Source organism: Antechinus flavipes, chromosome 4 (genome assembly GCF_016432865.1).
Source record: "Antechinus flavipes isolate AdamAnt ecotype Samford, QLD, Australia chromosome 4, AdamAnt_v2, whole genome shotgun sequence".
Classification (NCBI taxonomy): Eukaryota; Metazoa; Chordata; class Mammalia; order Dasyuromorphia; family Dasyuridae; genus Antechinus; species Antechinus flavipes.
In genome coordinates this window covers 435620422-435644434 of record NC_067401.1, presented here as the reverse complement: position 1 = coordinate 435644434, position 24013 = coordinate 435620422, and the positions used below count along the sequence as shown (strand labels likewise).

The following is a 24013-nucleotide window of genomic DNA, read 5'->3' as shown; positions in this document are numbered from 1 at the left end:
CAATTTTTAAATGTTTTGTCTCCCTCATTGTCCACACCTTATTTCTGTAGATTCTACTACTGAAATACCTTTCAGTTTTATCTTCCTTTTTTCCTTCCTACTCAACCTTAGTTCGATTCCCCCACTTTTTAGATTAGGGAAAAGACCATGCCCTAATTATCTTCATTTTCCCCCCAGAACTTGGTGTACATTTACTAAATCGTTCATGAGTGAATCCATCCTCTTCAGTTTGAAGTTAATTTCTCCTTCCTTGCACCTGTCATAGCATCTCCTATTCACCTGATAGTGTCTTATTGAAATAAAGAGCATCCACCCAATCTAATCTTAGGCTGCTCATATTAAGAGACACATGGTGTCCAGAATGATCCTAGGTTAGTCTGTACTACACTTGGATCATTAGACAGATTTATGTTCAAAGCTAGACAGGTCATTGACAAGATAGAGAAATAAGTCCTGAGATTTTGTGATTCTGTAATTGTGTTATAGTAGTGTGTATCCCTGCTTTCTTTCAGCTGATTACATTGTAACCTCCATCAATCCAGGAGTAGGTTTTTTGCATCTATGTATCTCCAATAACTGGCACAGTGTAGTAGTTTATATAATTAAAGGCTTTCTGAACTGGCTGAGCTATCCTCAGAACCCCTCCTTAGCCTCTTTTTCCTTTTTTGCTTGATAATGATGATAATTATGTTTGACGGATTGATGACCTGTATATATCCAAGTTCCTGCTTCAGTTAACACTATAATGAAGTCAGTGATCTCCCCAATCCCAGATTTTGCCCATTAGGACAAGTCATGGAGCCCCAGTTTCCTCCTTTGTAAAATGAATGGCGTTCATTCTCTTAGAGTCCTTTCCCTGTTAGCCAAAGGCATATCACTGCATTAACAATAGCTTTAGCTAGCATTTATACGATGCTTTAAAGTTTGAAAAGCAGTTTACAAATTTGATTGTCATAACTACACTGAGCAGTAGGTGCTATAATTATCCCCATATAAGAGATGAGAAAATTGAGGCAGTCACACAGTTAATAAGTGTCTGACACTGGATGTAAACAGCTACATAACACACACACTGTATAGATTCCCTGTAAATTATATCTATATATATGTATAGATATATATAGATATATATAGTCTATATCATAACACAGAGATGAGGGAGGTGTAGAGTGAATTGAATTGAATTGATTGAATTGAAGGAGGAAAATCAGAGGCCTGTTAAAAGTTCTTCTGTTAATGGATATTTATTTAAATCACAAATTTGAGAACAGAGTCAAGTCAACAAGCCTATTAAATGCCTATTAAGCATCAGGCACCTTGTTAACTGAGGTCTGTAAGGATTCAAATCTTGGAGATGCCAACAGTTGGCACGGTTAATGAGTGAGTTTTCTGGGGCAAAGAGGGCCCTTCCAGAATCCGAGCTCCTAAATGTGCACGAGCAGAAAACAACGCTCCAAACGAGCAGACACCAGGGGGCGCCAGAGGCGCCAGTAGAATCCTCTATTAGCACATTAGGCAGAAGAAACGCCACCTTTAAGGACAGAATCCTGCACCGGCGTCTCTCCGCAGTGAGCTGAAGGAGCAGGAAAAACGGGCTTACAGTCGTCTCTGTGGCGCAATCGGTTAGCGCGTTCGGCTGTTAACCGAAAGGTTGGTGGTTCGAGCCCACCCAGGGACGCAGTGTTTTTCCTTCCCTTTTTAAAAACTCAGATTCAGAGCTGGAGAATCACCCACCTCTAATCTCTTGTTACTTTTACTAATGCGTTTTCCAATCTTGCCCTATATCTTTCTGCTTGTTGTCCCTACTTGCTGCAATTGCTTTATTCTCTTTTCTTCTTCCACTCCGGCTGCAAATTCAGTACAGTCGTAGAGTCAGCCTTGGAATTCAAGATGGACCTCTTCCTTCTCTCCCAGAGACCACTGCATCCTCCCTGCATCCTCCCTGCCTCCCGAAGCACCTGAGTGGAACTCTAGCTTCTCCTCTGGGGAAAAACCCCAAACGCAGAGATCTGTTTTGTTCTTGCATCTGCTTTTTCAAATACTCTATTTTTCTCCCCCTGAAAGCATCCCTTGACTAAATATGCAAAATAAGGCAAGTTTTGGACTTAACCCAAAAAGGAGTTCGATGATGTTTGACTATGTATATCTGTATATTTGTTCCAAGAGTTCTGTTTCTGTTTTCCCGAGGGAGGTGGGCGGAATGGGAGGAAGAGAAAATAAATCCTTGTTAACTCAAAAACTTAAAAAAAAAAAAAACCATTGTTAAAGATTTTTATTTTCAAAATGTATGCATAGATAATTTTCTTTTCATTTCATTTCATAAAATCCATCCTCTTCAGTTAGAAGTAATTTTCCTTTCATGCACCTTTCAGCATATCTCCTTTTCATCTAATAGTTTCATATTGCAAATAAAGAATTCACTCTTGCAAAATCTTGTGTTCTAAATTTTTTCCTCTTCCTCCTTCCCCCTTTTGTTAAGGGACAAGTCAATTCTCCAAGAGCCTCCACAGCTGTGGATCATAGCATCTGAAGGAGTTGCAGGGCAGCCTTTGCTGACACAGGTATTGCCTACCGGGAATGAGATAAAGTTGAGGCAGAGGGAAGAGGAGAGAGGTCAGACAACGCAAGGGCCTCTCAGTCAGAGAGGTCAGAGAATAGCGACAGCTTCTCAGTCTGCTTGAATCGTCCTCTCACATTCTGGAGAGATTGCATTCTGGATTGGATCTCCAGCAGCCACTGTCAGGTAGTTCCCGTGTATTCCAACATATGGCTAGCCTGAACGTGGGGTAAGAATTACAAGACGAACTAGACCTGTTCATGAGAAGGATCCTTCCAGAGCTAAGAAAGATTAGCCCCAATAAGACATTTTCAGTCGGGGTAATTAAATGGGCCAGTACATCAAAGGGCCTAGCCAAGAGACTGATGAGAGACTTAAATGCTTGTTCTGACCACAGTCCTCTTCTCCGCTTCAAAGTTTGCATGGATCGACATCTGCTACAACCATCCAGAGGTGATAGTGCTGCTTGCATTCTGCAGTGTGCAGACCATGCTGTGGGGGGATAAATAACAGCAAAAAACAAAAAAAGGGAAATTTTTAAGGGACAGGTCAATTCTCCGAGAGCCTCCACAGCTGTGGATCATAGCATCTGAAGGAGCTGCAAGACAGCCTTTGCTGACACAGGTGTTGTGCACTGGGAATGAGATAAATTGAAGACAGAGGGAAGAGAAGAGAGGTCAGACAAGGCAAGGGCCTCTCAGTCAGAGAACAGCAACAGCCTCTCAGTCTCTTACCATCATCATCCTCTCACGTGAAGATATCCATTGACAGGTCTGAGTCAGACCTCCAGCAGCCACTGTCAGGTGGCTCCTGTGAATTCCAACACCCCCTTCCCCTAGATTTTTGATGACTATAAAATTGAAAAGTTTTTGTACAAATTGAGTATCATAAAAATTAGAAATGAAATGGGTAAGTAGGAAAAATTTTTGCAATCAATTTCTTTGAAAAAGTTCTACTCAAGATAATATGAGGAATTGGTTCAAATTTGTAAGAGTCATTCCCTAGTGAACAAAGGACATAACAGGTAATTTTAAAAAATAGCCTTTTATTTTCAAAATATATGCAAAGAAAGTTTTCAACATTTATCCTTGAAAAACCTTGTGTTCCAATTTTTTTCTTCCTCCCTTGCCCCCACCCCTTCCCCTAGGCAGCAAGTAATCCAATAGATGTTAAATGTGTGCAATTCTTCTATATGTATATTTCCATAATTGTTGTTCTATACAAGAAAAATCAGATCAAAAATGAAAAAAAAAAGAGAAAGAAAACAAAATGTAAGCAAACAACAACAAAAATAGTGAAAATATTATGGCAATCCCCCCCCCCCCCCACTTTCTCTTTCTGGATGCAAATGGCTCTCTCCATCACAAGACTATAGGAACTGGCCTGAATCATCTCATAGTTGAAAAGACCCAAGTCCATCAAAATTTATCATTATATAATCTTGCTGTTGCTTGTGTACAATGATTTCATGGTTCTACTCACTTCACCTAGGTATCAATTCAAAAGTCTCTCCAGGCCTTTCTGAAATCATCTTGCTGATCATTTCTTATACAACAATAATATTCCATAACATTCATATGACATAACTTATTCAGTCACTCCCAATTGATGGGTATTCACTCAGTTTCCAGTTCCTTGCCATTACAAAAAGAGCTGCCACAAACATTTTTGTACATCTGGGTCCTTTTCTCTCTTTTATGATCTCTTTGAAATATAGGCCCAGTAGATAGCCTGTCAGGTATAGTTTAAAATATTTTTATAATTAAAAAAATAAAAACTTCCCTTATTGTAGACTGAAAATTGAAACTAGTCAAATTGCTGAGGGGGCACTAAAGAAAAGCCATCACATAATAGTTTTTTTTTTAAACACAAGGCAACAAGTGCTTATTAAGCGCTTATTAGGAGTATCATAAGTCCTGGAAAAACAAATAAAAACAGAAAGAAAGATACCCCCCCCTCAAGAAAGTTTTTTTTTTTTTTGGAGGGGTCACTTTCAGTTTTACTGATGTATTTATATTACATGCATTCTTGGGAGGGAAGTAAAATAAGTAAAGCATGGGATAGTTCTAGTCTCTACTTTTTATTTTTTAAAATTCATTTAATATTTTTCCCAGTTGCAGTGAAAATATTTTTATATTTGTTTTTCAATTTTTTGAGTTGTAGTTTCTCTCCCTTGTTCCTACAAATTAATGTAAAGTTATGTAAAACATTTCCAAAAAAGTCATGTTGTGAAAGAAAACATAAATCTCCCTCCCTAATGAAAATTAAAAACCCTCAATAAAAATAAAATGTGGGGGGGAAGAGTGTATGCTTTAATCTATATTCACACACAATCAGTTCCTTCTTTGGGTATTGGTAGGATTTTTCATATGTCCTTCAGTGTAGTCGTGACTCATTGTACTGCTGAGAGCAGCAAAGTCATCAAATCTTTATTTAAAAAAAAAAAGAACTAAATCGGCTTTTCTCATCCTTCTACCTTGCCTTCCTCTTTGAGAAAAAAAGAAAAAAAAATTTGCATATTTAAGGAAGATGGGCAGTTGCAAAATTCTGCAAAGAGTTGTATCATTTGTAGGGGTGATTTGTGAGGTGGCTGGGTTATAACAGGCCCTTTTCTGTCACAGGATGTTGGTTTTTTAGTTGTGAAACCAGGAACATTTCTTTTTGAAAAACTATGATCAATTCAATGTCACCAGTGCTTGTAACTTAATGATCTCTAAGTTACTGTCCCTTTGTATTTGAACCAGGGCTGCTTGAAAGGGCCAGAAAAGGACATTTGTGTAAGAAAACCTGATAAGATCAGTTGTGTTCAATGGCTGTCCAGTGTCATAATACAAGTGGGAGTCATGTTTTCACCATATTGTACCTGAGAAACAAGGTCTTCTAGATTCATAGCAAAGTGGTTTCTTAATTCTTGTTCTGTTTCTTATACAATTTTGACATCATCCTGAAAACTAGATCCTTGTTTCTTTCCTTGTGACCAAGCTCCTATTGGGTTCCAGTTCCAGTAAGTATATGGGATCCTTAATTTATCTTTCTTATGCCAAGTTGTTGAGAGCTTCATCTGAAGCTGATATGTATTACAGATAAATTTTAAAAATTCATCCTAAAGGCAAATAATGAATCATGTCAGACCATAGCAAAAACTAGGGTCTTCAATAGAGGTAGGGGGTTGCAATCTGGGGCCACCAGCCAGTACCAAAATATAAAATACCCAGGAGGGTCAGGAAGGACAGGGTTCAGTTGGGGGGGAGTCCCAGGGGAAATACAGCATTGAGAAGTTGTCAAGTAAGTAGTTTTGCATAATAACCAAAGTCCTTCTTTGACTATGTGGGGAATGGCCAGGGAGTGGTAAGATCTGGTCAGAATGGACGCTCCTGTGATGACCGCGTATTTAAAATCAGCCGGAGTCAGGAATTCAGGTTAAGGGAAAAATCTTCAATCTTTATTCTCAGTAGAGGTGAAGAAGGATTGCGATAGCAATATGGGCAGCTGCGACAGGAAGCCAGCCAGTAGAGGTTGAAGGGGAATTGTTTGAGCTTTACGTTTACAATTTGGAATAACAAGAGAGGAAGCTAGGAGCATAGTAAAAAGCTGTACAGCTTGCCTTCCTTTCCACACTCCTACACTGCCTCCAGGGAAGAACCCTCATGGTTTGAGACCCAATGAAATCTGGCAAATGGATGTGACCCATTATAAATCTTTCGGTCATCTGTCTTTTATCCACATTGTAGTAGACACCTTTTCAGGATTCACTTTTGCCATACCAGCAGCAAAAGAGACAGCCCCAGTGGTCACTGAATTCCTTATACAAGCATTTGCTATTATGGGTGTGCCACAAGCAATAAAAACAGACAATGGTCCTGCATATACCTCCAAACATTTTGCACACTTTTGTGCACAGTATAAGATTTTACACACCACTGGCATACCCTTTAATCCTCAAGGACAGGCAATAGTAGAGAGGAGAAACAGAGACATTAAGACGCTGCTCCAAAAACAAAAGAAAGGGGGAGTCACAGGTAACCTTAGAGAACTTCTAAATCTAGCTCTTTATACTATTAACTTCTTGATTTTTGACAAAGATGCACTGGCTCCAGCAGACAGGTTTTATAACCCACCAGAAGGGCAGTGTCCAGTGCGAGCAGCTCCACTATCTTTAGATAATCGCCAGGTGATGTGGAGAGACCCAGAAAGTGGTGAATGGAAGGGACCAGATAGATTAACTGCTTGGGGGAGAGGGTTTGCTTGTATCTCTACAGGTGGAGAAAGAATCAGATGGCTGCGAATGAGCCGTATTCACGTTGTCTATCACAGAGAGACGGAGCAGACCCTTGAAACGAAGGAGAAGACCCAAGAAACATCAGGTGGTTCTGTTGCTGATTGTGCTTACCATTGAAAGAGCGTGGCAGTTATGGTGTTTGACTCATGGACATAGAAAAATGTTGGACTTCAAAACCCTGAGGAATCATTGGATTCTCTGAGACATGATAAGATTGTTGTAGGACTTGAAAACCCTCAGGAATCATTGGATTCTTTGAGACATAAGACTTGAAAGCCCTCAGGAATCATTGGATTTTCTGAGAAATGATAAGACTGTTACAGGACTTCAAAATCTGCTGGAATCACTGGATTCCCTAACACATAAAAAGATTTCTGCAGAACTTCAAACTTGGAGGGATCATTGGATTCCCTGATATGTGAAGCAATGGACAATAGATTGGTTTTGTACTATCTCTTGGCTACTGAAGAAGGCGTATGTGTGACTGCTGTTTACATACTCTCCTTCTAGGACTTCTGGCAATCTTTTACAACACCATGTTGATTTATATTGTTTGTTATATCGTTACTTGTGTGTACAATTCATGTTTGTTACACCACATCAAGCCTGCACTGACTGTGGGGAAGGTCATCACTAATAGTCTCCCCCCCCCCCCATTTTTTTAGCTGGTTTTAAGAGTTCTCCTTTCAACTTGTTTCAATTGCCCTCAGCCAATTCTAAGATCTGAGATAAGGCAAGGTCAGTTCAGAGTCACCTGCACTGAACAGTCACTGAAGAGGGATTTAAGTGGATGATCAGATTTATATTTTAAAATTATCAATTTAGCTGATGTGTGAGAATAGATAGGAGAGAAGAGAGAAACCAGTTAGGAGGAACTGTCAGAAAAACCCATTAGTGGGATCCTAAAATAAAAAGTCCTACTAAAGCTGGTGAAGAGGGTCCAAATTATGGTGATAGAAATATAATTAAAGGGAAAGAGAAAATTGGAGTTAGCATCAGTTATATGCAGCAACTGATTGAATATGAAGAGAGACAGAAAGAAGAGTCAAGAATGACTTCTCCATTGTAGACTTGGATAGCTAGAAGGATAGTGGAAATAGAAATGCTTAGAGAAGTAATTGAAGAGGAGAAATATAACAATCTCCATTTTTGAACATGTTGAGCTTGAGGTGCCTGTGGGACACTAGGATGTTGAGAAAGATACTGAATTTCAGTATGGGTCGAGTATCTGATAATATGTGAATGTGAATATCTACAGAGGTAGAACATAGAGAAGAGATATCTATGCACAAGAGAGATTTGAAAACAAGTTTTTAGATTTAATGAATCAATTTATTCATGATATATTAGAGGTAGGATGTCACATCTTCCCAAACCCATCTATCTAGATGGGCTATCTAGAGATTTAACTGATTTGATCAGACAATTCGATCAACAGCAAATTAGAAAGGCTCCAAAAGACCATTTGTCTAGAGATATGTGAGCACTAACATAGACATGTTATCAGTGAAGAAAGCAAGAGTGAAAAGCAAGTTGCCCTTGAGCTCAGTTGTGGGTTATATATCTTCAGAATCCTTACCTAGATGCTCCCCTCTGAAACAGAGACCTCCCTTTTGTTAGTCAACTTGACATCTTTGTGAACTTGTGCTGGTGCCTTGTGAACATCATATTCTTTTCTCAGTTCTCAAAAATGATGTGTTTGGTAATTCATTCTAGAATAGTTTTCTTTTTTCTTGGAATGGATATCAGAGTTATTAGACCACCTTCCCACTTCTCTTTTGAAAATCTGAATAGCATTTATTCATTTTCAACCATCTAGCACTTACATCTCTAGCAAAGGTGTGGGATTAAGACATTTGGATGAGATTACTATGCACCTCCATCCTATGAGGCCAGAGTTACTCTTCTCCTGGGGTATAACTATCTCTTCACCTATTGCCTCTGACAGGGATTTTCATCTCAAACTACGTCTAGGAAAAAGAGAAAAAGGAACATCAGCCAACTTGTCACTCCCTTTCTAATGTACTGTTGACTCAGCTGTCTGATCCAGTCAGCAAAATGTCTAAGTAGTCCCAGGACACTGATACATGGATTTGGAAACACATGACCCTCACTCCAGCTCCACCCCACTCAAAATATCAGGGCTACACTGAATTTCAAATCAGTTCTGAGCCCCCAGAAAAAGAACTGTTCTAGTAAAATATCAGAACTAAATCTCTCTCTGTCTCCCCTCTCAGGTGCTCCCTTAAAGCCTTAAGCTGCATTGGAACAAGAATACACACTCATGTGTATAGATATATGTATACATGTGCATATGTCTTTATATACATAGATCCATAATGCAATGCTCAGCTACATTTATAGTAATAGCCACACTGAGAGAAAAATGTCAACAGAAATGTAAACAAAATTTTAAGAAATCCATAAATTTTAGGACATAGGCATGTGTCTTTTGGGAGAGAGAAAAAAAAAGGGAGATGAGAAATGTTGAAATTCCCAGATTGGGTGTTCAATGATGCAGAACTGCGTAGATGTACTTCATGAATCATTTACTGGCAAAGCCCCAGTTTTAGAGTCAAATATTGTTCATCTCCTAGTCCTGCTTATAATGTGCTCAGAGTTGCTTCTATGTACTTCCCTTTCTCCAGATTTCTAGCAGCAGCTACTGCCCTTCTCCCACTGTCTTAGGTTGGTGTTTTCTCAGTCAGTTTCTGCCATCCATACCCTCTTATAATGGAAGAGATTAGCTTGACAGTCAAAGTTTGATCTGGTAAGTCCCAGAGTCAGGACAAACTATCTAAGGAGATCATGGAAAACAAAACATTGGGAAACCTCTGCCTCAAATCAATAGGCATGAATTTCCATTACACTTATTAGTAGAAATAATATCATCAGGGCAGTAATACTCCAGAGATTATTGACAGGAATTCCTTTGTTGTACCTGCCAGCTCTTATTATTATAACCTGGTGTTCACAGGTCTTCATTTGGATAGATGTTTTCACTCACTTAAATGGGGCAATTATCTCCTTACAATTTCAAAAAATAAGAACAGGTGTTTTCAACTTTTCTGTGTCAAGGGTTCCTTTGGCAGTGTGTTAAATCCATAGACTCCTTCTCCAAATATTTTTTTAATTAACAATTTTTAAAAAATGCTAAATTTCAGTGAAAGGTTAGTGAAAAATAAAGATGTCATTTTTCCCTCATACAAATTCATCGAAAAACCATTTGGAACTAGAAGTCTATTATTTAATTCTCAATTGCTACCTGTGTGATCTGGAAGCTGTTCCTCTTTTCTATGCTTCAATTTCCACATCTGTAAAGTGACTTCTTTTAGATCTAAATCTATGGTTCTGTTATAAGCAATGTCTTTCTTCTATTTTGTATTTAAGTTTTAAAATAAAAAAAAATAAAAGGGCATAGATAGTTTAATTTTTTTAAAAAAGTCTTTCTTCTAGAGAGCTCAGTGGCGAATTGGTTTTTTCTAAGCCCAGGAAAAATTTGAAAGATAAAAATAGGACTGGAGTTAGGAAGATCTGAATTCAAATGTAGTCTTGGACACCTATTAGCTGTAATACTCTTACCAACTAATTAAACTCTGTTTTACTTCAGTTTCCTCATCTGTAAAATGGGAATAATAATAGCACTACATGTTTATAGTAAGGACCAAATGAGATAATTGTAAAGCATTTAGCAAAATCTTGGCACATAATGTTAGTTATTATTTCATTGTATTCTAATTCACTTGATACTTCTTCTTAAGTTATATAGACCCAACTCACTACCTTTTGTGTCAATCTATTTCTAACTGAAAATGAGAGAAAATGACTTCTCAGTGTGTTCTTCCTCTCCAGATTGGTTGGGCTGAGGTTTCTATTTTGGACCTTTGATAGAATTAAATTGAAGCAAGTTCCAGGGTTTGTCTATTTCAGGGCCTGAGTTCTTGCTTCTTTCAGTCTCTATATCTCTAATCTTTGTCTCACTTTTCATTCCTCCTTTTTTCTCTGTTTTACTGTTTTTTTTCCCTTTCCCTTATTTGTTTCCTGTTTCAATTTTTATCTTCTCATCATTGGACTTTGATGGATTAGTTCAATGGATGAAGGGTGTGTGTCCATATACATATGTGCAATACAAATATGCAAAGACATACCATACATTTGGATTGTTTATTTCATTCTGTATAAGTTCATATATTGAAATGTCTTCTTAATGTTTCTTTGAATTTATCATATTCATTATTTTTTTGTGGCAAAGTAAAATTCATTTAATTACCAGAGTTAGTTTAACATTCCCTTATTGTGGAAATCTACTTTGTTTCCAGGTTTTTGCTGTCATGGAAAGTCTTGCTAGAAATATTTTGATATAGATAGTACCTCCCTTTTTGTTTTTAATCTCTTTGAAACATTTGTCTTCACATTTCCTGTTCAGTTCTAAGGTTGTATTTATACTCATAAGTTCATTATTTCCTATCTTTTCCTTTCAACTATTTAGTCTCTTCCAAACATCTTTACTCTCTCCCGTTACTGACAACTCCTCTTTTGTTTTCAAGCACATGTGGCTTTTACCCATCTTAAAACAAAACCCCAAACTCTATGTTCACTTGCTTGAATCTCTAGTTTCTCACTTAAAGATCACTATGTGATACAGTGGATAGAGCAATGGGCTTGGAGTGAAGAGTAACTGAGTTCAAATTTGATCTCATATCTCAAAGTTGAGCTTAAAGAACTCAATGGACCTTTGTCTCATTTTCATTTGTAAAATGAGTATAATTATACCAGGATTATAAGAATCAAATGAGATGTTTCTAAAACACTTAGCCTCATGCTTGACATATAGTAGGTACTTAATGCTTATTCTTTTCTTTTATTTCCTACTTACTGGAGAACTTTTTAAAGGAGTGGGGTAAAGCTGACTGTACTTCCTCATCACCCATATTACTTAACATCCTAAAATCTGGTTTGGATCCCCACCACCTTATGGAAATTGTGGCAATGATCTGTAGGTTTAAGGACATTGTCTCTTTTTAAATCTCCAACAGTGATTATCATAGTGCTTTGCCCATAGGGACTGTGAAAAAATATTTATTGAATAAGTAGATTGAAAAGGGATGATGGAAATTTCCTTTAAAACAACATTTGAAGTCCTGCCAGGAACAGGACAGTCTTGAGTAGGACCAGACAATACAACTACACTGGATGTCAGCTTGGTCACACGCTTTTCCCCCTTTTAACTTATTTTCTAGCTATTTGATTTGGCTTAAAATTATTGTTGTATTTTGTCTCAACACGGTAGTCATTTTCCTCTCTTCTGACAAAGAAAAGCAACCAAATAAAAATATCTTATAAGGAAACCTTGTCTGACATGTATACAATATTCTGTCCTTGTAATTCCCTTCCAATCCACTTTAGGGGAGGAAGTATATGCACATGCTTTTTCTGATGAATGAGGTGGCCTCTTCTCTTGCAGGATTCCCTTGACCCAGCCCAGTCTTTGACCTTTCCTGTGATTCTGCCTTTCTCTTCTTCATTCTTTTATTATCTTTCATCCCTCTTCAAACTCTTAGTATTAATAATCTTCTAACACTGATATCTATGACTTTCTTCAAATCATCCATGTAACAGACAGATATGGTCAAAATGTTAAATTATTAGTATACTAGTTTTGTTATTAAAATACTAAAATTATTTCATACATTTGCATTGTCCTTCTGTATCTAGCGAAGGGTCAGTAATTGTATAGCCCATAGCTCCTAGGAACTCAACAATGATAAGGGTGCTAGCTGGGGCAGCCAACTTTGCTCATAGGCACCTCTATCCTCTGAAGAACTATAGAAACTAGAGGCAAAGGGTAGGGAAGACCCCTAATCCCAAATGTGACAGGAGTCCCCCTCTGCTGCTCTTAGGAATGGACGAAGGAGATGGAGGACCAGGAGATGAAGAAGCAGACAGAGATGAATGGGTTGCTGCCATGCCAAGAGCTCAGTCATTCCACAGGCTGATGAGCCAGCCATCAGCTGGCTAACTCCATTTGCTTACAAGGTATCTTATGTTCTTCTTTGGGCTATTGACCTCTGTTTTAAGTGTGAAGTATAAACCAGTGTCCACTGCAAACAGAATTCCCATCACAAGGTAGAAAAGGATGTAGTACCAAATTTTAGAAGATGAGGACGTGGATGGATGTGGAATTACATTTGTACCTAATAAGAGGTAAAAAGAACCATTAGAATGCCAGCAAATCAATAAATCAAATCAAGAAATATCAAGCACTTCTTAAAGGAGAAAGAAAGAAAAAGAAGTAATCTGTCCTTGGTTCTGGGGTTTGGGATGGATACTGTGAGATTCTTGGATCTTTTAGGTGATCTAATGCTAAGAATCTTGGCCAAAAGGTAAGAGAGAGAGAGACAGAGACAGACAGAGACACAGAAAGACAGATGGACAGACAGACAGAGACACATATACACATACAGAAAGGCAGAGACAGAGACAGACATAGAAAGAAAACAGGAAGAATATACATTTAATAAGTAACTACTACATACCAGGCACTACGCTAAACACTTTACCAATATTATTTTCTTTGATTCTCACAACTCTAGGTTGTAAGTGCCTCTTGATCCCCATTTTAGTGTTAAAGAAACTGAGGTAGAGACTAAATGCCCAGGGACATGTAGCTATTACATTTCTGAGATTCAGTGTAAATTCAAGTCTCCCCAACCCTGCCCTGCATTCTGGGCATTAGGGCACCACCAAGTTGCCTCTGAGAACTCCTTTGACTTGGAATTAACTAGTTAAAAAATTGTCTCTAACCAACTTGTATATAAAGTGTAGTGTGTTGGATTTTTCTTCCACACTACAAGGAAGCATTCAAGAGATGGTGCAACAAGACAAGAGAATTAAGGCAATGCTTTTCACACTAAGATAGTATCTGATAACGCTAAACGAGATAAATTATATAAAGCATTGGTCATGTCCAATTTACTTCCAAGGCCAAAATCACTCCCAGGTGAGTTCTTCCTGTGGGCTAGGCTTCTGAAGATGTCTCCCAAAGAAGTTTCTTATTCCCAGTCATGGATACTTTCCTGGCACATATATATATATATATATATATATATATATATATATATATATATATATACATACATGTGTGTCCATATACATATGTGCAATACAAATATGCAAAGACATACCATACATTTGGATTGTTTATTTCATTCTGTATAAGTTCATATATTGAAATGTCTTCTTAATGTTTCTTTGAATTTATCATATTCATTATTTTTTTGTGGCAAAGTAAAATTCATTTAATTACCAGAGTTAGTTTAACATTCCCTTATTATGGAAATCTACTTTGTTTCCAGGTTTTTGCTGTCATGGAAAGTCTTGCTAGAAATATTTTGATATAGATAGTACCTCCCTTTTTGTTTTTAATCTCTTTGAAACATTTGTCTTCACATTTCCTGTTTAGTTCTAAGGTTGTATTTATACTCATAAGTTCATTATTTCCTATCTTTTCCTTTCAACTATTTAGTCTCTTCCAAACATCTTTACTCTTTCCCGTTACTGACAACTCCTCTTTTGTTTTCAAGCACATGTGGCTTTTACCCATCTTAAAACAAAACCCCAAACTCTATGTTCACTTGCTTGAATCTCTAGTTCCTCACTTAGAGATCACTATGTGATACAGTGGATAGAGCAGTGGGCTTGGAGTGAAGAGTAACTGAGTTCAAATTTGATCTCATATCTCAAAGTTGAGCTTAAAGAACTCAATGGACCTTTGTCTCATTTTCATTTGTAAAATGAGTATAATTATACCAGGATTATAAGAATCAAATGAGATGTTTCTAAAACACTTAGCCTCATGCTTGACATATAGTAGGTACTTAATGCTTATTCTTTTCTTTTATTTCCTACTTACTGGAGAACTTTTTAAAGGAGTGGGGTAAAGCTGACTGTACTTCCTCATCACCCATATTACTTAACATCCTAAAAGCTGGTTTGGATCCCCACCACCTTATGGAAATTGTGGCAATGATCTGTAGGTTTAAGGACATTGTCTCTTTTTAAATCTCCAACAGTGATTATCATAGTGCTTTGCCCATAGGGACTGTGAAAAAATATTTATTGAATAAGTAGATTGAAAAGGGATGATGGAAATTTCCTTTAAAACAACATTTGAAGTCCTGCCAGGAACAGGACAGTCTTGAGTAGGACCAGACAATACAACTACACTGGATGTCAGCTTGGTCACACGCTTTTCCCCCTTTTAACTTATTTTCTAGCTATTTGATTTGGCTTAAAATTATTGTTGTATTTTGTCTCAACACGGTAGTCATTTTCCTCTCTTCTGACAAAGAAAAGCAACCAAATAAAAATATCTTATAAGGAAACCTTGTCTGACATGTATACAATATTCTGTCCTTGTAATTCCCTTCCAATCCACTTTAGGGGAGGAAGTATATGCACATGCTTTTTCTGATGAATGAGGTGGCCTCTTCTCTTGCAGGATTCCCTTGACCCAGCCCAGTCTTTGACCTTTCCTGTGATTCTGCCTTTCTCTTCTTCATTCTTTTATTATCTTTCATCCCTCTTCAAACTCTTAGTATTAATAATCTTCTAACACTGATATCTATGACTTTCTTCAAATCATCCATATAACAGACAGATATGGTCAAAATGTTAAATTATTAGTATACTAGTTTTGTTATTAAAATACTAAAATTATTTCATACATTTGCATTGTCCTTCTGTATCTAGCGAAGGGTCAGTAATTGTATAGCCCATAGCTCCTAGGAACTCAACAATGATAAGGGTGCTAGCTGGGGCAGCCAACTTTGCTCATAGGCACCTCTATCCTCTGAAGAACTATAGAAACTAGAGGCAAAGGGTAGGGAAGACCCCTAATCCCAAATGTGACAGGAGTCCCCCTCTGCTGCTCTTAGGAATGGACGAAGGAGATGGAGGACCAGGAGATGAAGAAGCAGACAGAGATGAATGGGTTGCGGCCATGCCAAGAGCTCAGTCATTCCACAGGCTGATGAGCCAGCCATCAGCTGGCTAACTCCATTTGCTTACAAGGTACCTTATGTTCTTCTTTGGGCTATTGACCTCTGTTTTAAGTGTGAAGTATAAACCAGTGTCCACTGCAAACAGAATTCCCATCACAAGGTAGAAAAGGATGTAGTACCAAATTTTAGAAGATGAGGACGTGGATGGATGTGGAATTACATTTGTACCTAATAAGAGGTAAAAAGAACCATTAGAATGCCAGCAAATCAATAAATAAAATCAAGAAATATCAAGCACTTCTTAAAGGAGAAAGAAAGAAAAAGAAGTCATCTGTCCTTGGTTCTGGGGTTTGGGATGGATACTGTGAGATTCTTGGATCTTTTAGGTGATCTAATGCTAAGAATCTTGGCCAAAAGGTAAGAGAGAGAGAGACAGAGACAGACAGAGACACAGAAAGACAGATGGACAGACAGACAGAGACACATATACACATACAGAAAGACAGAGACAGAGACAGACACAGAAAGAAAACAGGAAGAATGAGGTTTTACACTTACACCACACTCATGCTACATTTGAATTTTGTAATATTTGACATGTTTTATTATAAATTATAATATTATTATTATTATTACTATAATTCCTGAATCAAGTTCCTTAATCTTCTAAACCCAAAGTGATATTTTCTTTACCCTCTATAATGGAAAGAGCTTGAAAGGCGAGCTCTAATTGGTCTTTTTAGGGATTCAGAAATTTAGAATTTCATCAGAAGGGCTAGATATCTGATCATTTACCCCAGGGAATGAAAGGGTAGATTTCAAGAATTCATAATAAAATTGTTGTACTGATCCTAATGATTAAATCAATTCTGGCTAAATCAGGGAGCATTGAACCTCAAGATTCTAAAAGACAGAGTGGGTTGTATGGGAAGGAGAAGTTATTCCATTCAATGGAAGAATCCAGAATTGGGCTAGTGAAGGAGAAGGTATAGCTTCTGTTCTTTTGCAATCATATTTGAATGAATGATATCCTGCCTCCAAAAAATTCTTTGTAGAATTTAGATACAAATAAAATAGTAAGCCAAGGAAGCTAGAGACTTCTAGCCTTTGTGCTGGTAGCAAGAAAAGCAATTCACAGTAATCCGAAATACCTTAAAACTACCATTAACTTTCTTCATATACATACTCCAAAGTCCCCTTCCTTCAAAGCCCAACACCCTTCACTTTTCAATGGTTTGGTGTATCTCACCTTGGACAGTAATTTTCACCACTTTTGATTCTTCTCTCCTATTTCCTATGTTCGCTGAACAGAAGTAATTTCCACTGTCATTATAGTTCACTTGATTGATGGTAAAGCTGGAATTACGTGGAGAATATGTTCTCCATTTGTCATCTTTAAAGAATGTGATTTTAGTGATGACTCTGTTTTCCCAGCTGTGACATCTCAGCACCATGGTCTCCCCTTCCATATAAACCAATTTCAAGGTTTGGAGTAGCAGCCAGTCTGAAAAAATAGAGAAAGACCAAGATTCCAAGATGTCAACTCAAAGTAGAGTCTCAAGTCACTCTAGACTGGGATGGGGAAAGAAAAGCTCATTTCCTTTATAAGTAACTAGGACAAAGAAAATGGTCAGGTATTGAGATAATCTCAATCAAAAGCACTGATTGGGAACTATAAGAGGCTAAAAACAATCTTATTGCTCCTGGAGACCTCCCGATTTCATAGGGTCATATTATAGACATCCATATGAAAAAAAAAGAACATAAGATACCAAATATATATATACATGCATGATGGAGATCTTCAAAGTGCAGAATGAGACACTCATTTTTAAACATGACAAATGTGTGAATTTGTTTTGTTTGACCATATATATCTGTTACAAGGATTCTGGTTTTTTCATGGTGGGAATTGGGGAGAAAAGAGAGCTATCAGTAGTGTTAAAAAAGAAAAAGAAAAAAGAAAAATGGTCCTTGAACCATTTTTTAACATGCAGATGAGAACAGAATGAAGTTCAGAAAGAAATAAAGAAATAGGGTAACTTTTAAAATAAATTGAATTTCTTACTTACTTAAAAAACCAAACTGTACATAACAGAGACGTGTGCTTTTTTAATCTTTTTTTGTTCTATTTTGCATATAAAATGTTTATTTTGGGGATGTTCATTAAGTTCAGAATTTAAAAAAATAAAAGACAGAAATGCACTCATGCAAACCAAACAAAATTCATCAATTTTGAGGAACAAAAACTAGAATCTTTGATGTCAAATTAAACTTTAATTAACAAGCATTAGTTAAGTACTTACTGTGGACAAGATACTGGGGGTAAAAAGGTACAAATGACATAATCCCTGCCCTCAAGGAGTTTACATAATGGGGAAAAACAAACTGTCAAGTATAGGGAATAGTAAGAAGGCCACTTTGGCTAGAATACAGAGTCCTTGAGGAGTAGTCACATTAAATGAGTCTAGAAAGATAAGTTGGAGTCAGATAATGGATTTTAAATGCCAAACAGAGAAGTTTCTATTTTATTCTTATTTTTACAGGCTAACAGGGAAATACTAAAGCTTCTTCAGCTGTGGACTGACATAGTCAAACCTATGCTTTTAGGAATATTGATTTGGGCTCTGTGTGGAAGATGCAAAGGAGAAAGGATGGGTATTGGAGGCATGGATACCAAGTAGAAGACTATTGTAATAATTGAGGAGTTATGAGCCCTTGACCTAGGACAGTACAGCCATGTGAGTGAAAAAGAGACAAATGTGGAGTTAGAATCAGAAAGATTGGAGAACTGATTAGCTATAGGAGGTGAGAGAGAACAGTGAAGAGTCAAGAATGTCTTCTGCATTGCAAATTCAAGTAAGACCCTTGACAAAAGCAGGGAAATTAGGAGGGGGAGTGAGTTTAGGGGGCAAAATGAATGAATTCAGTAGAGTTTGAGAGGCTTGTGACCCAATTTAGCTATCAAGAGAGAAGATACAATGTGTAGCTTTGGGAAATATCTGCTTAGAATGAAGCTGATGAGATCATGGAGATAGAGAGTGCTCAAAGGAAGGAGGATGCTGAACAAAGACTTTAGATGCACCCAAACTTCAAGGGCTTAACATGGATACCGAGAAAGATCAGTTAGACAAGGAGGAAGACAATCAAGACTGTTACCAAACCAAACCAAACCAAAGCAAACCAACCAAACAAACAAACAAACAAAAAAAAAAAACGAAGAGGAGAAAATAGCCTGAAGGATGGTGTGCAGTAAGTACTACAGAGAGGTCAAGAAGGATAAAGAATTAGAAAAAGTCATTAGATTTAGACACAAAGAGATCATAGGTCTAAAAGGAACCTCAGAAACCAACTAATCCAATCCTCCTAGTTTGCAAATGAGAAAATGGAACACCAGAAAGGGTTAATTCACTTGCCAAAGCAATAGAGATTGCCAATTTACTTGGAATGATGAGCTCAGCTTTTCTGATTCTGAAACCCAGATTGGTCACATGGTGCTACATTAACTTATTGAAGGGTTATCATGTTAGATCATTGGCAACTTTGGAGAGAGCAGTTTCAGTCAAATGATGGAGCAGAAGTGAAACTACAAATGTGACCTGGGAAAGTGTGGACAAATGTAAACAGCTTTGGTTTTTTTTTTTTTTTTTTTTTAATTTAAGGAAGAGATTTCATTAGTTTCTTTTGTTTTAAATTTTGCCTAATTCCTTTTTATCACATCTGAAAAGCATTCCTTATAACAAAGAATTTTCATTTAAAAAAATAAGAGAACAAATTCAGTAAAAGCAACAACACATCAAAAATACCTCACATTATATGCAATGTTCCAAACTTATGGCTCTCCCTATTTTGCAAAGAAGTGAAGGGAAACTATGATCTTTTCTAGGACTTTGGCTGTGAGAGAGAAGAGATGTAGAATACTCTGTGAAGGATGGTAGTTAAGGGAATTTTTTTTAAGGTTGGAAAGACTTCAACAGAGAGGTAGCTCATGGATAAGGAAATTTTTAAAAATTAGAGATAGAGAAAGGAATGTCTACTATGGCTAGGGACTGGGGATACACAGATAAAAGTGAAAAACTCATTATTAAAGTGCTTAATATTTATAGAAAAGAAAGTTTGCACACATAAATAAGTATAGACAAGATATACTGCCACTTTTGGATGTGGACAATTTTATTTGTGTAAAGGAAGGGAAACATAGACAGTTCTTAGAAGACCTGAAAAAAAAAAAACAGACTAAGAGAAAAGTACTTAGTGAAAATAAATATGACCACAATTGTTGGGTTTTTTTTTTCCTAATACCTAGTTTGCATATAACTAATTTGAGATTAAGGAAGAAACCTGTACAACTTAAATTTTTTGTGACTAGGTTGTGGGAATAGAATACCTATACCCATATTATATATAAATAAGGTGATTATTTAATTTATTATATTACATTATTATATGTAAATAAAATTATATAAACAAAATGATATTTTTAAAATGTGAGAATCAAAAAAGTTGTGTAGGTTTTTTTTTTCCAACTCTGTTCATCAGCATGTAAGTAGGCATAAAGTCTGTGTATGGTGAGAGTAATTCAGGTTGAAGTTTCATAGTGAAGAGATAGTTAACTTCAGGGCCCCACACTTACCTTGGAAGACTTCTAGCCTCACAGGATCACTGAGGGCCAACTGGCCTATCTGACATTGGTACTTCCCACTATATGTGATATTGTCGGCTGTGATGTTATAGTCCTGGATTTGTACTGGAAGAATCGTGTCATTGTGGAACCAAAGGGTGGAGTTGTCTTCAGAGGCACCAGGCCCTTCACATCTCAGAGTGACAAGGTCATTCCTGAGCACCCTGAACCATGGTGGATGCAGGGTCACTATTGACTTTGAGAGATTTGCTGGAGATGGAGAGAAGAGAACAAGAGTCTTTGGTCATCTCTGGAATGCAAATGACCCCCTCACTTATGATCCATAGTCAGATATGGACAATATGGGAAAAGGGGCTTTGGGCACCATTTTTTCCCTGGGTTATTTGACTCCAATGAGAATCTGGCCAGAAAAATAGAAAGTGAAACCCCATTGAGAACAGGAACCACAGATTCTGTTCCTTATTTGATAGTTAATTTGCAACATTCTATAGTTGCTGGACTCTCAGAATTCTAACAGAATTTTGAGAAACAAGAGCAAACTCACCTGTTTTCCGGCCAGGCAGAACTACAAGAGAAAAGAGAAAAGGAGTCAGCAAAGGACAGGGAGGAAGCACAGAGTGCCTCTAGTATGTTTTAAGAATTCTGTTTCGCAGAAAAAAGAAAGTACCCTTTTAGTACCTTGTGTCATTATCCTCAACTCCTGTATCCACCTTGCAGATAATAACATTGGTATGGTGTTTACTATGTGTCTGGCACTGTGCTAAGTGCTATATAATTACAAACTCCTTAGATCCTCACAATAATTCTGTAAATTAATATCCCCATAATTATTATTCCCATAGTTGTTACCCCACAGTTTCCTTGTCTGTATGATGAGGATATGGGGATATCCCCAACTATAGGAATAATATCTCTGGGGATATATAGCACTTAGCACAGTGCCAGACACATAGTAAGCACCATATTAATTTCCACTGTACCATCTATCTGCCTTGATGATACCTACCTTCTGTGATCCTGGAAGTATAAGAAACAATCATTGCCACTATCACCCCACCACCCCCTTCTGAATTTCAATCCAGAAGGTTAGAAATTCATAGAAAGAAAACATATAATTTTAAAATTCTATGCAATATTAGTTATTTTCTACTCCAAATATTATTTTATAAATAAGAAAATTGAGTTGCAATGTCTCGATCTCAATTTTTTTTAAGAAAAAAAAGGGGGGATAATAAAACCACCAAATTTACAGGATTATTGTGAGCATTGTATAAAGTAATGTATATATAACACTCAGCAAACTTTAAAGAGGGAGCCATTGTGATTCATGGACATGCAGCCTTCCTTCTCCAGCTGTGTGCAGTCAAAGATATTGTCCTTCTTCCCATCCTCCCCAATCCCTCAAAGAGACCAGTATTCTTATCTGGAAAAGGTCTCTGATAGTCCCAGAGATTAAGGATATCCTGCACCTCTCCTATTCAGGGTAAGCTTGACTCACCTAGAAGCAGCAAAAATATCAGAAGTGAAGGTTGCATTCTGCTGGAATGAAGTAGACCAGACCACGTAAATTGTCCACTACTGCCTGGGGACAGGATGTGAGATAAATGAGGTTTTTAGAATGAATTTAAAAAGCAGAAGGAAACCAACATGCCACCAGCCTCTCCACTCCATCATTAGGCTTCCTTTTCCCAGAACCAATCTTGTTTTTTGTAAAATAAAACCCAGTAGCCTGAAGCCTCTAAATCTGACCTCTGGGAAGTAAGACTTCAAAAGGAAAACAGCTATCACCCACCTGAGTCAGCAGAGTTTGGACCTCAACCTGAGGAGGTACTTCAGAGAATACTTGATTTATTCCACATATAAAGAGAGGAGGTGGAATTGGCTAAGAAGACCCAGTCATCATGAAATTGTAAAGAGGGCTGAAGACTATCCCATTTGGATTTGCGTAAGTATTGTTCCTGTTTGCTTACCACACAGAGAAGAGAAGCCTTTTCTTTGGCTGTTGACCTAGAATTGAAGATGCTTGCCAAATACTAACCATATGATTCAGTCCCTCTTCAATTCGCTGGAATATTTTGAAGAGGAGTTCTGTAAGTTTCTAAGTGTTTTGAATTTTGATGAGCAAATAGTGGGTGACAATAGTGCGTGAGCCACCAGAAGTCCAGGAGCTCAATTCCATACCAAAGTTTGCAGACAGCTAAGCCCTGTGAGGAATAAAGTCTGAAAAATCTGTTTGACTTAAGCAGAGAAGTGGACCAAAGGCAGTCAATAAAGAATGGAATGATTTGTCTTATGCTGAGTTTAGAAGCAGACTTAGAGAGATGAATGCTATGTACAGATTGCTTTAAGTTTGAATCCACTCTCCCCAGGAACCAAGGTGGTAAAGGGAAGAATGTACTCCGAGGGTTTAGGAGCAAATCTTTATACTTCTGTTCTTGCTTGATCATCCCAGTAGCTATGCCTTTGTAAAAGCTAATTGATATTAATTGTTTAAATAAAACTAGAGTGCTTTAGTGATAAGAGAGAAATAATGAGTGCACTTTGATTGATATTGAGGAACATACACTTGAACAAGAGCTTGTCATTGACATGAAAAAGATACAATTCTACTCCTAAGGAGGCATATAGCTTTGTTTTGGAGACCCACATTGGGGCTTGTTGATCGTGAGATATAGGATGAGGATCCCCAGACCTTATGTGGACTAAACATGCATATGTAATATAATTAGGGTGAACTTGCCTTCAGATTCAAAGGAGAGGACTGTCCTTTGAACATGTACAGAAATTCCTATGTGGAAATTTAGTGAGGAGTCATTTCCTGGCTATGATGGCTTCTTTTCGATTAGTTCTTCACTAAGCATGGATCTTGCTATGGCTTAGCCACGAGGCTTCTCACTGGCTATAGCCTCTTCTAAGTTTGGTGAGGTGGTATATTGAAATTTATGAAGTGACCTTCATTGTTTCCATTCTGTCTTGTTTCCAGGGAAGGTTCATTAGTCTACTGAGGGAGGCCATAGTCTTCAGCAGGTACTTTGGATAGCATCTCCTACTTGTTAATTAGGGTCATATATTCCTCTGATCTCATCTCCCTTTCCCTCTAATCCTATTTTTTTATATACTTCAGCAGTGGGGGAGGAATTTAAGCACAATGATAACATGTAGCTATCAGACTGATCTGCTCTTATTATGAAAGTCATTAAAAAAATATCCTTCATCTTGAATTTCAGCCTGGTCTTCTACTTAGGCCAGTCTATCAAGATGTTTTCTATTTTGATTTTTTAAAAAAAAATACACTCTTTTAAACTTTCTATCATTGAGTTGCAGGTGAGAGAATCATAGCTTTTTCTGTTCAACAATTTTTTCAGAATTAAGCAATAGAGAGAAGACAAGGAAGTCAAGTTATGAAAGGCTTTGAAAAACAAACAAGATTGATATGATGAAGCCTCACATGCTACATGTCTGTAGTATGGAAGTTTTATGAGGATTAAAGGCTGGTTCTTTGAAAAGACTAATAAAATTGATAATTAACTAAT

General features: G+C 37.3%; 1 protein-coding gene and 1 non-coding gene across 4 annotated transcripts; one reads left to right on the top strand and one right to left on the bottom strand.

Moving 5' to 3' along the window:
• The first annotated feature begins 1604 nt into the window (after positions 1-1604).
• TRNAN-GUU (transfer RNA asparagine (anticodon GUU)) lies at positions 1605-1678 on the top strand. Its single transcript has one exon. It is a non-coding gene; the product is annotated as a tRNA-Asn (tRNA).
• A 9308-nt stretch (positions 1679-10986) lies between these two features.
• LOC127563000 (low affinity immunoglobulin gamma Fc region receptor III-B-like) lies at positions 10987-22061 on the bottom strand. Of its 3 annotated transcripts, XR_007953858.1 has the most exons (6): positions 21979-22061; positions 21025-21045; positions 20472-20729; positions 17088-17342; positions 15679-16066; positions 10987-12644 (listed from the first exon to the last, which is right to left on the bottom strand). XR_007953858.1 is itself a non-coding variant. In XM_051999161.1 (5 exons), exons 1-5 carry the CDS (start codon positions 22013-22015, stop codon positions 12852-12854), a joined length of 750 nt encoding a protein of 249 aa, XP_051855121.1. In that variant the 5' UTR covers positions 22016-22061; the 3' UTR covers positions 10987-12851. The 3 variants fall into 3 exon arrangements, 2 of the variants coding, with proteins under 2 accessions (XP_051855121.1, XP_051855120.1); XM_051999161.1 differs by lacking the exon at positions 15679-16066 and having other exon boundaries at positions 10987-13030; XM_051999160.1 differs by lacking the exon at positions 10987-12644 and having other exon boundaries at positions 14023-16066.
• Between the last annotated feature and the right edge of the window lie 1952 nt (positions 22062-24013).